Raw genomic sequence first — 12,442 nt, 5'->3', positions numbered from 1 at the left:
TGCAAACAAAGAGGCGATCATCTTGAAAAAGGATACACAAGATATCCGAAACGCGTTGATGATTCCACAACAGAACCGCCGCAAGCAGTGTTTGAAGTGAGCAGCGCAAGGTCCGGCATCCCGTCCACATCACCGTCTGACGGAGACTTGCCTCCAGCGTCTACACTCTCTACCTGAGGACTCGTGTCTGCAGCACGGATTTCTCAGGCAATTGGAACTCACTCATCCACGCATCATCCAAGTTTGGATTTTAACTTTGTCTACCTGTACCTGTACCTGTACCGTTGTGTGTTGGAATAAACCCTTTTGCATCTAACCGCTGATTCCTGAGGTGTTGGATAAAAGATACCCTTATGTGAACGCGTGACTGAAATTACAAGTAAGTTGAGTTCATGCTGACATGAGATCCTATGCTGACATGCTGTTTTGAAAGAAACCATTACGTGTACACCTGCCAGAATTAAACTGTAAGTTAAGTTTCTTCTGACAGGACCCAACGGATTGATTATTCTGAGAGGACCATAAAAGAGAGGTCCCTTTGAGATATCTTTTATTAGTGAAAATCTCAGCGCAAGGCTCCTAAATATCTATCTTCCTTACCATTGTTCTCTGGGGTTGGGCGTTAACCCTAATTAAGGAGACTTGCTGCACATAGTCAGCGCAAGTTTCAGAAATCCCCCATATTTCTGGAAGCTTACATGGTCTGGTGGAAATATGAGGACACTGACATTTGCAGGACGCATACAGATCGGCAGTGACAAGAGCTGTCAATCACTGGGCTGTGTATTACTTCTGCAGTGTCCACACAATATACTGACATTTATTATCAAGAAAACACCATTAGTTGCTTATTTCTCCTAAAAACAAGATATTCTCCACAAAATCACTTCAATGTCAAGAAAGAGAAAAGAAAGTGACTGTTTTATTGTTTGTCCCCACAGGAAGAAATACTTCCCATAATCCACCATTCCACAACAGCAAAACCTGGATTCTACCCATACAGTTCCATAATGTCTGTATAAATGGTCCTGCATGTTCTCTGTTACGTGTGTGACTGACATGGATAACATGTAGACACTTCTGTAACACTATGGTCTGTTAGTAATGTGGTGAGTGGGGCAGAGATCTACTGGAAAATATAAATATTATTACTTAAAATGTTACTGGATTTTTGTTACAACCCTGTTGTGTAACAGCTCATAGTAATGTTTTATTCCTGTGTGAGTTCTGATGGTTATCAAGGTCTGATAAGTATGTAAAACATTTCCCACACTCAGAGCATACATATGGCCTCTAACCTGTGTAAAATCTCTGATGTGTAATAAGATGTGATTTGCATGGAAATCATTTCCCACACTAAGCATGTATATGGCTTTTCACGTGTGACTTCTCTTCTGATGTCTTACAAGATTTGATTTATCTGAAAAACATTTCCCACATTGAGAGCATGAAAATGGCCTCTCACCTGTGTGACTTCTATAATGTGTAACAAGACTTGTCCTTCTTGTAAAACATTTCCCACACTCAGAGCATGAAAATGGCCTCTCACCTGTGTGACTTCTCTGATGTATAACAAGTTGTGATTTGCACGTAAAACATTTCTCACACTCAGAGCATGGAAATGGTTTCTTACCTGTGTGAAGTATTTGATGCTTAACAAGTTGTGATTTGTATGTAAAACATTTGTCACACTCAGAGCATAGAAATGGTTTCTCACCTGTGTGAATTCTCTGGTGTAAACAAAGTTTTGATTTCTGCACAAAACATTTCCCACACTCAGAGCATGGAAACTGTTTATCACTGGTGTGAATTTTCTGATGTGCAACAAGATCTGATTTGCATTTAAAACATTTCCCACACTCAGAGCATGGAAATGGTTTCTCACCAGTGTGAATTCTCTGGTGTAATTTAAGTTTTGATTTCTGCACAAAACATTTCCCACACTCAGAGCATGGAAACTGTTTATCACCTGTGTGACTTCTCTGATGTGAAACAAGATCTGATTTGCATTTGAAAAATTTCCCACACTCAGAGCATGGAAATGGTTTCACATCTGTGTGACTTCTCTGATGTGAAACAAGATCTGATTTGCATTTAAAACATTTCCCACACTCAGAGCATGGAAATGGCCTTTCATCTATATGACTTCTTTGATGGTTACGAAGGACTGATATTCCTGCAAAACATTTCCCACATTGAGAGCATGAAAATGGCCTCTCACCTGTGTGACTTCTATAATGTGTAACAAGACTTGTCCTACTTGTAAAACATTTCCCACATTGAGAGCATGAAAATGGCTTCTCACCTGTGTGACTTCTATAATGTGTAACAAGACTTGTCCTACTTGTAAAACATTTCCCACATTGAGAGCATGAAAATGGCCTCTCACCTGTGTGACTTCTATAATGTGTAACAAGACTTGTCCTACTTGTAAAACATTTCCTACATTGAGAGCATGAAAATGATCTCTTACCTGTGTGACTTCTATAATGTGTAACAAAATTTGCCCTACTTGTAAAACATTTCCCACATTGAGAGCATGAAAATGGCCTCTCAGCTGTGTGACGTCTATAATGTGTAACAAAACTTGCCCTACTTGTAAAAAATTTCCTACATTGAGAGCATGGAAATGGCCTCTCACCTGTGTGACTTCTATAATGTGTAACAAGATATGCCCTACTTGTAAAACATTTTCCACACTCTGAACATGGAAAAGGCCCCTCACCTGTGTGACTTCTCTGATGTGTAACAACATGTGGTTTAGATATTAAAAATTTCCCACCCCCAGAACAGGGATATTTTGTAACATATGTATGATCTGCACAATGTGTAACAAAAGCTGAGGTATAAGAAGAACAGACATCACGATTAGAGGGATCAGATGATATATCAGCACTGGGAGGTACTGGATATATATTTGGGGTACTGGGGATGTCTCCTGGAGAGTCTTGTGTGATGTCATCCTCTAGTTTAGTATCAGCAGACAAGATGCAATCTTCCTCCAGGGCATCCCTGCTTGTGTCTCCCCCTGCTGGAGATAATATAACTATTATTATGTCCAGGACTTTATACAGTGTACACACACAACTCCACTCTACAGAGACTATATAGCAATTCCCATCAGTCCCTGCCCCAGTGGTGCTAACACTCTGTATTCCCTGTGTGACAGCACTGCTCACCGCTACATCACTGTGTCCCTATGATGTCATCATTATGTCAGCCAGTGACATTGCTGAACCCCAATATCCATCCAGACTGCCCTCATACATAAATACAGGAAACTTGTGGGGTGAATTACTGGATGGATATATACATAGATATATCACATAGGTAGTAGGAATTGCAGCCTCTATATGATCCTCTGGTAGAACAGACCCACCAGACCCTGCTACCAAATTAGGCCAATAAAACATTATATAGAAAAAAACTACTAATCCTGAATATGTGCACTGAATTGCATCCGGTGATTTATTTAAGTATCTTCAACATTTCCTGCTTGAAAGTATGCCTTTAATTCACAATAAGATACTTTTGTTTAGGACTGAATTCTATAAAAAAAAAAAAAAAAAACAGGTACTGCAATGGGCACAAGATTCGCTCCAAGTTATGCTAATCAATTTATGGGGAAATGGATATTCGAACAAAACAGACAAAAAACCTATTTGGATATAGCCAGGTGTCCCACACAGATAATATTGTTATCATTCGGAACGGAGGGAAAGACCATTTAAAACTATTTTTTGTATTTCTTAATTCTAATCAACAAAAACATTCTTGTCACTTTTGAGGCAAATTATAACATGACAATTTAAAAGATATCACTATTTAATAAGAGGAAGAAAATATGATGCAGCTGAAATTACTTAAATCCAACAGATTCAGGAACACACATTCCAGGCACCAGCTGCCATCATTACAGCCAGATTAATGCGATCCCAAAGGGCCAAATCAAAAAGGCTCACATGTTTACCCATGAGTGTGGTATGACATCATTGCCTTTATATACTACTTTCTACTTGTTAATGTGTGAGTCTGGGTATGCTACCCTCTATGTCATCTTCTGGGTGAGGTGCAGCGCTATGCTGCTCCAGACCCCGGAAGTTCCCGTCATTTTCCCTAGGCGCTGACAGTGTGACCAGGGCCGGCTATTACTATAGACTTATATGCGGCTTCTGCTTCCTGACCACAGGTATAACTGCTCATATACCCAGTCTCTGCTGCCTCACCTCCATTATCCCCCTTTAGCCCCTGGGGTGACACAGCTCTCCCACACGTCTGCTGGGATGGCTTTAACCTTCATCCTTCACTGTTCCACCAATGTGAATGTCAGCCACTTGTCTCTGGTTGTTAGTGTCATTATTGTTGTTACTCTTGACTCTGTGCATCACTGGGAAATAAGCCACCCAACTCCACATTATCTCTCCCTACATTATCTACTTAGGGCCTAGACCCCATTTAAACCCGCTCTGTGTACGGCCCGCATGATCCTGATTCACTTCACTATACAACAATTGCCTATCTGACCGGTCCCATATCCAGGCCTGCTTTCTTTTCTATTGGTACGGAGACCATATTCCCTGCTGGTAACAGCCTGTCTCTTACTGGTCACTATCCTTTATTTACTTATACTGCGCGCTTGCTGACAACCAGGGTGAAGCACCATCAACATACCGCTGCGTATGCCAAGCTGGAGACATTATCCAAGAACCCCCCTTCCCAGTCCAAACAGGGGAGTGATACTCAGGAACCTGCTCCCCCCCCCCACCCTCTGCAAGCCTAGGTTCCTCAGACCCCTCTGCCAATGCTATTCAAAAGGTCCTGGATGCACTGATGGCTAGTGAGACCAGGCTTGCTTATAAAATTTCCACAGGTACAGTTGGACCTCTCTATCTTCCATCAGGATCTGCAGTGGGTCTGTGGATGGGTGTGGGAAGTCGAAACTCGGGTATCTACAGTGGAAGACACACTCACCCCACTGGAACATCGCACGGCTACTATTGAATCTCAAGTGACTGAAGTTTAGAGGAAACCTACAGACATGGAAGGCCGTCTACGTCGTAACAATGTCAGAAGATGGTGTCTCCCCTACACAATTCCTGGAGAAATGGCTTGAGGAATCTTTTGGCCTAGATGACTTCTCACACTTTGCAGTGGAACGAGCGCACGGTGTCCCTATGTGACCGCTCACCTCCATAGCTCCACAGTACTTCACCTGGTTTGTACCAACGATCCCTTGAAATGGAATGGATCTAATATCTCTGTTTTTCCGGACTTCATCATTGGTGTACAGAAAGACAGAGCCCAATTTCTCCCTAATAAGAGATGCCTTCGGGACCTTCACATCCCATATACTATGCTCTTTCCTTAAAAATTCAGAGTGTTTGCCGATGGAGTGACAAGGTTCTTTCAAACCCCAAAAGAAGCTGCTGCGTGGTTAGACTGTCATAGGCCGGCATGGCATGCACTGGACAATGGCTGACCTGTATCAACCTGAAATTTGCTCCTGGCGGATAAGTATAACTATCTCTGAATCCTAAATAATCTCGCTTGTTGCCAGTTCTTCCATACTTAAGATCTCTTCCTTGACATTGTTTTTTTTATTTGTTTACCTTTTTTTTGCTTTATACAGTATCGGCTGTTATTTGTTGTGATGTGATGCGTATGGTGTTGGGGGCAGCTAATGGTGGGAATGCACTATGTGCATCACTAGCCTCTTTTAATTGTGAGTGCCCCCCCCACCACCACCGCCATTCGTCTCCATATTACTTTGTTACCATCTGTGCAAAATTTTTCGTTTTGTCGCTCTTATCTATTGCACCCCATAGTATCAGTACCTTACGTTTATGTTGCTACGGGTTAACCTCTCCTGGTTGGAGTCCGAATATTTTGGCACAATCTGGAGGAGGCCCTGTTCCTGAGTTATTATATTCTTGGCCCTACGAGTTACTAGGTAGCGGATGAGAACTGGCACATCAGGTGTAGATTATTTCCTGTTTTTTTTAATGTTTTATTGGTTTGGGAATTAAGTGATATGATGTGAGGGGGTAAGCAGGAGTATAATAGGTGCTGATGGCACCTGATGTATGAGATACACCAGAGAGTGTGGGGAGGAGACTGGTCAGATCTCTGGGCTGGTAACACACAGTGACATGATGTGAGGGGGAGAGCAGGAGTATAATAGGGACTGATGGCACCTGATGTATGAGATACACCAGAGAGTGTGGGGAGGAGACTGGTCAGATCTCTGGCCTGGTAACACACAGTGACATGATGTGAGGGGAAGAGCAGGAGTATAATATGGGGCTGATGGCACCTGATGTATGAGATACACCAGAGAGTGTGGGGAGGATACTGGTCAGATATATGGGCTGGGAACACATAGTGACATGATGTGAGGGGAGAGCAGGAGTATAATAGGGGCTGATGGCAGCTGATGTATGGGATGCACCAGAGAGTGTGGGGAGGAGACCGGTCAGATCTCTGGGCTGGTAACACACAGTGACATGATGTGAGGGGGAGAGCAGGAGTATAATAGGGACTGATGGCACCTGATGTATGAGATACACCAGAGAGTGTGGGGAGGAGACTGGTCAGATCTCTGGCCTGGTAACACACAGTGACATGATGTGAGGGGAGAGCAGGAGTATAATAGGTGCTGATGGCACCTGATGTATGAGATACACCAGAGAGTGTGGGGAGGAGACTGGTCAGATCTCTGGGCTGGTAACACACAGTGACATGATGTGAGGGGGAGAGCAGGAGTATAATAGGGACTGATGGCACCTGATGTATGAGATACACCAGAGAGTGTGGGGAGGAGACTGGTCAGATCTCTGGCCTGGTAACACACAGTGACATGATGTGAGGGGGAGAGCAGGAGTATAATAGGGGCTGATGGCACCTGATGTATGAGATACACCAGAGAGTGTGGGGAGGATACTGGTCAGATATATGGGCTGGGAACACATAGTGACATGATGTGAGGGGGAGAGCAGGAGTATAATAGGGGCTGATGGCTCCTGATGTATGAGATATACCAGAGAGTGCGGGAGGAGACTGGTCAGATCTCTGGGCTGGTAACACACAGTGACATGATGTGAGGGGGAGAGCAGGAGTATAATAGGGGCTGATGGCACCTGATGTATGAGATACACCAGAGAGTGCGAGGAGGAGACTGGTCAGATCACTGGGCTGGTAACACACAGTGACATGATGTGAGGGGGAGCAGGAGTATAATAGGGGCTGATGGCACCTGATGTATGAGATACACCAGAGAGTGCGGGGAGGAGACTGGTCAGATCTCTGGGCTGGTAACACACAGTGACGTGATGTGAGGGGAGAGCAGGAGTATAATAGGGGCTGATGGCTCCTGATGTATGAGATACACCAGAGAGTGCGGGGAGGAGACTGGTCAGATCTCTGGGCTGGTAACACACAGTGACATGATGTGAGGGGGAGCAGGAGTATAATAGGGGCTGATGGCACCTGATGTATGGGATGCACCAGAGAGTGCGGGGAGGAGACTGGTCAGATCTCTGGGCTGGTAACACACAGTGATATGATGTGAGGGGAGAGCAGGCGTATAATAGGGGCTGATGGCTCCTGATGTATGAGATACACCAGAGAGTGCAGGGAGGAGACTGGTCAGATCTCTGGGCTGGTAACACACAGTGACAAGATGTGAGGGGGAGAGCAGGAGTATAACAGGGGCTGATGGCACCTGATGTATGAGATGCACCAGAGAGTGTGGGGAGGAGACTGGTCAGATCTCTGGGCTGGTAACACACAGTGACATGATGTGAGGGGGAGAGCAGGAGTATAATAGGGGCTGATGGCTCCTGATGTATGAGATACACCAGAGAGTGTGGGGAGGAGAATGGTCAGATCTCTAGGCTGGTAACACACAGTGACATGATGTGAGGGGGAGAGCAGGAGTATAATAGGGGCTGATGGCTCCTGATGTATGAGATACACCAGAGAGTGTGGGGAGGAGACTGGTCAGATGTCTGGGCTGGTAACACACAGTGACATGATGTGAGGGGAGAGCAGGAGTATAATAGGGGCTGATGGCTCCTGATGTATGAGATACACCAGAGAGTGAGGGGAGGAGACTGGTCAGATCTCTGGGCTGGTAACACACAGTGACATGATGTGAGGGGGAGAGCAGGAGTATAATAGGTGCTGATGGCTCCTGATGTATGAGATACACCAGAGAGTGTGGGGAGGAGACTGGTCAGATCTCTGGGCTGGTAACACACAGTGACATGATGTGAGGGGAGAGCAGGAGTATAATAGGGGCTGATGGCTCCTGATGGAAGAAATACACCAGAGAGTGTGGGGAGGAGACCGGTCAGATCTCTGGGCTGGTAACACACAGCGGCATGATGTGAGGGGGAGAGCAGGAGTATTATAGGGGCTGATGGCTCCTGATGTATGAGATACACCAGAGAGTGTGGGGAGGAGACTGGTCAGATAAATGGGCTGGAAACACACAGTGACATGATTTGAGGGGGAGAGCAGGAGTATATTGGGGTCTGATGGCTCCTGATGTATGAGATACACCAGAGAGTGCGGGGAGACTGGTCAGATCTCTGGGCTGGTAACACACAGTGACATGATGTGAGGGGGGGAGAGCAGGAGTATAATAGGGGCTGATGGCTGTTGATATATGAGATACACCAGAGAGTGCGGGGAGGAGACTGGTCAGATCTCTGGGCTGGTAACACACAGCGACATGATGTGAGAGGGGAGGTCAGGAGTATAACAGGGGCTGATGGTTCCTGATGTATGAGATACACCAGAGAGTGTGGGGAGGAGACTGGTCAGATCTCTGGGCTGGTAACACACAGTGACATGATGTGAGGGGAGAGCAGGAGTATAATAGGGGCTGATGGCTCCTGATGGAAGAAATACACCAGAGAGTGTGGGGAGGAGACCGGTCAGATCTCTGGGCTGGTAACACACAGCGGCATGATGTGAGGGGGAGAGCAGGAGTATTATAGGGGCTGATGGCTCCTGATGTATGAGATACACCAGAGAGTGTGGGGAGGAGACTGGTCAGATAAATGGGCTGGAAACACACAGTGACATGATTTGAGGGGGAGAGCAGGAGTATAATAGGGGCTGATGGCTCCTGATGTATTAGATACACTAGAGAGTGTGGGGAGGAGACTGGTCAGATATCTGGGCTGGTAACACACAGTGACATGATGTGAGGGGGAGAGCAGGAGTATATTGGGGTCTGATGGCTCCTGATGTATGAGATACATTAGAGAGTGTGGGGAGGAGACTGGTCAGATATATGGGCTGGGAACACACAGTGACATGATGTGAGGGGGAGAGCAGGAGTATAATAGGGGCTGATGGCTCCTGATGGAAGAAATACCCCAGAGAGTGTGGGGAGGAGACCGGTCAGATCTCTGGGCTGGTAACACACAGTGACATGATGTGAGGGGGAGAGCAGGAGTATAATAGGGGCTGATGGCTCCTGATGTATGAGATACACCAGAGAGAGTGTGGGGAGGAGACTGGTCAGATCTCTGGGCTGGTAACACACAGTGACATGATGTGAGGGGAGAGCAGGAGTATAATAGGGGCTGATGGTTCCTGATGTATGAGATACACCAGAGAGTGTGGGGAGAAGACTGGTCAGATCTCTGGGCTGGTAACACACAGTGACATGATGTGAGGGGGAGAGCAGGAGTATAATAGGGGCTGATGGCTCCTGATGTATGAGATACACCAGAGAGTGCGGGGAGGAGACTGGTCAGATCTCTGGGTAACACACAGTGACATGATGTGAGGAGGAGAGCAAGAGTATAATAGGGGCTGATGGTTCCTGATGTATGAGATACACCAGAGAGTGCGGGGAGGAGACTGGTCAGATCTCTGGGCTGGTAACACACAGTGACATGATGTGAGGGGGAGAGCAGGAGTATAATAGGGGCTGATGGCTCCTGATGTATGAGATACACCAGGGAGTGCAGGGAGGAGACTGGACAGATCTCTGGGCTGGTAACACACAGTGACATGATGTGAGGGGGAGAGCAGGAGTATAATAGGGGCGGATGGCTCCTGATGTATGAGATACACCAAAGAGTGTGGGGAGGAGACTGGTCAGATCTCTGGGCTGGTAACACACAGTGACATGATGTGAGGGGGAGAGCAGGAGTATAATAGGGGCTGATGGCTCCTGATGTATGAGATACACCAGAGTGTGGGGAGGAGACTGGTCAAATCTTCACCACTGGGCAAATACATTCCCCTCATAAGTCTATACTGACAAAGAAGGGTCTAGGATTAGTGACTGGAATATTGACTGAGCGAGGAAAATATGGGACTCTTATGGAATGACTGTTTATTACTCACCTATTCTGGTATCTGTAGGGATTTCCTTCTCCTTACACTGCTGATCACCCATCACATACGACTCTTCTCCCTCTGTATCTTCTGCCTTAATATAAATCCCATACGTTTCTTCTCCTTCTGTATCTTCTGCCTTCATATCAGTCACATCCGTCTCTTCTTCTCCCTCTGTATCTTCTACCTTAATATCAGTCACATCCGTCTCTTCTTCTCCCTCTGTATCTTCTGCCTTAATATCAGTCACATCCGTCTCTTCTTCTCCCTCTGTATCTTCTGCCTTAATATCAGTCACATCCGTCTCGTCTTCTCCCTCTGTATCTTCTGCCTTAATATCAGTCACATCCGTCCCTTCTTCTCCTTCTGTATCTTCTACCTTAATATCAGTCACATCCGTCTCTTCTTCTCCCTCTGTAACTTCTGTCTTAACATCAGTCACATCCGTCTCTTCTTCAACCTCTGTATCTTCTACCTTAATATCAGTCACATCCGTCTCTTCTTCTCCCTCTGTATCTTCTTCCTTCATATCAGTCACATCAGTCTCTTCTTCTCCCTCTGTATCTTCTGCTTTAATATCAGTCACATCCGTCTCTTCTTCTCCATCTGGATCTTCTACCTTCATATCAGTCATATCGGTCTCTTTTCCCTCTGTATCTTCTACCTTAATATCAGTCACATCCGTCTCTTCTTCTCCATCTGGATCTTCTACCTTCATATCAGTCATATCGGTCTCTTTTCCCTCTGTATCTTCTACCTTAATATCAGTCACATCTGTCTCTTCTTCTCCCTTTGTATCTTCTACCTTAATATCAGTCACATCTGTCTCTTCTTCTCCCTCTGTATCTTCTGCCTTAATATCAGTCACATCTGTCTCTTCTTCTCCCTCTGTATCTTCTGCCTTAATATCAGTCACATCTGTCTCTTCTTCTCCCTCTGTAACTTCTGTCTTAACATCAGTCACATCCGTCTCTTCTTCAACCTCTGTATCTTCTACCTTAATATCAGTCACATCCGTCTCTTCTTCTCCCTCTGTATCTTCTGCTTTAATATCAGTCACATCCGTCTCTTCTTCTCCATCTGGATCTTCTACCTTCATATCAGTCATGTCGGTCTCTTTTCCCTCTGTATCTTCTACCTTAATATCAGTCACATCTGTCTCTTCTTCTCCTTCTGTATCTTCTAACTTAATATCAGTCACATCCGTCTCTTCTTCTCCCTCTGTATCTTCTACCTTAATATCAGTCACATCCGTCTCTTCTTCTCCTTCTGTATCTTCTGCCCTATTGTTAATCATGCGGTCTTCATCCTATATAAAAGCAGCAATAAAATAAATTTTAGAATTCAGTAAAAGATTATTCAACGCACATATTTGGATGTAATCTGCTTCTCTACAGTCACAGTCACTTTGGTATATTGGGGAGACCCTAAATCTCACCTACCTGATCCTCCTGTGGGGTCCTTTGAGTCTCCTCTGTACAGTGCTGAGAATAGAGAGGACGGGGACATCTCTCTGGGGTATCTCTGTTACTGGGCCCATCTGTAGGAGACACACAGTGACTGAGGACATTGTATATATGTGATTATCCTGGGAATACAGAGGACGGGGACATCTCTCTGGGGTATTCCTGTTACTGGGCCACCTGTAGGAGACACACAGTGACTGAGGACATTGTATATATGTGATTATCCTGGGAATACAGAGGGCGGGGACATCTCTCTGGGGTATCTCTGTTACTGGGCTCATCTGTAGGAGACACAAAGTGACTGAGTACATGGTATATATGTGATTGTCCTGGGAATACAGAGGACAATGGCATCTCTCTGGGGTATCTCTGTTACTGGCCCCATCTGTAGGAGACACGCAGTGACTGAGGACATGGTATATATGTGATTATCCTGGGAATACAGAGGACGGGGACATCTCTCTGGGGTATCTCTGTTACTGGGCCCATCTGTAGGAGACACAAAGTGACTGAGTACATGGTATATATGTGATTGTCCTGGGAATACAGAGGACGGGGGCATCTCTCTGGGGTATCTCTGTTACTGGGCCCATCTGTAGGAGACACGCAGTGACTGA

The 12,442-nt window shown here is 45.6% G+C and overlaps 1 protein-coding gene across 4 annotated transcripts in view; it reads right to left on the bottom strand.

Annotated features, from left to right (window-relative positions):
• Positions 1 to 299: 299 nt before the first annotated feature.
• Positions 300 to 12,442, bottom strand: part of LOC146010003 (uncharacterized) — a 65,005-nt gene continuing 52,862 nt past the window's right edge. The window contains exons 5-7 of one of the 4 annotated variants that reach the window (XM_083150748.1): positions 11,802 to 11,899; positions 10,369 to 11,668; positions 300 to 3,028 (exon numbers count right to left, since the gene is read on the bottom strand). In XM_083150748.1, coding sequence (XP_083006874.1) covers positions 1,377 to 3,028; positions 10,369 to 11,668; positions 11,802 to 11,899 — 3,050 coding nt within the window. In that variant the 3' untranslated portion in view covers positions 300 to 1,376. Of the gene's footprint in view, positions 3,032 to 10,368; positions 11,669 to 11,801; positions 11,900 to 12,442 lie in introns of all 4 variants that reach the window. The other 3 variants (XM_083150749.1, XM_083150747.1, XM_083150750.1) reach the window with 3 other exon arrangements.

Source organism: Crinia signifera, chromosome 6, assembly GCF_055691185.1.
Source record: "Crinia signifera chromosome 6, ASM5569118v1, whole genome shotgun sequence".
In the NCBI taxonomy this organism is placed as follows: domain Eukaryota; kingdom Metazoa; phylum Chordata; class Amphibia; order Anura; family Myobatrachidae; genus Crinia; species Crinia signifera.
The sequence above is the reverse complement of the archived record's forward strand: the minus strand, read 5'-3'. Positions and strand labels throughout refer to the sequence as shown.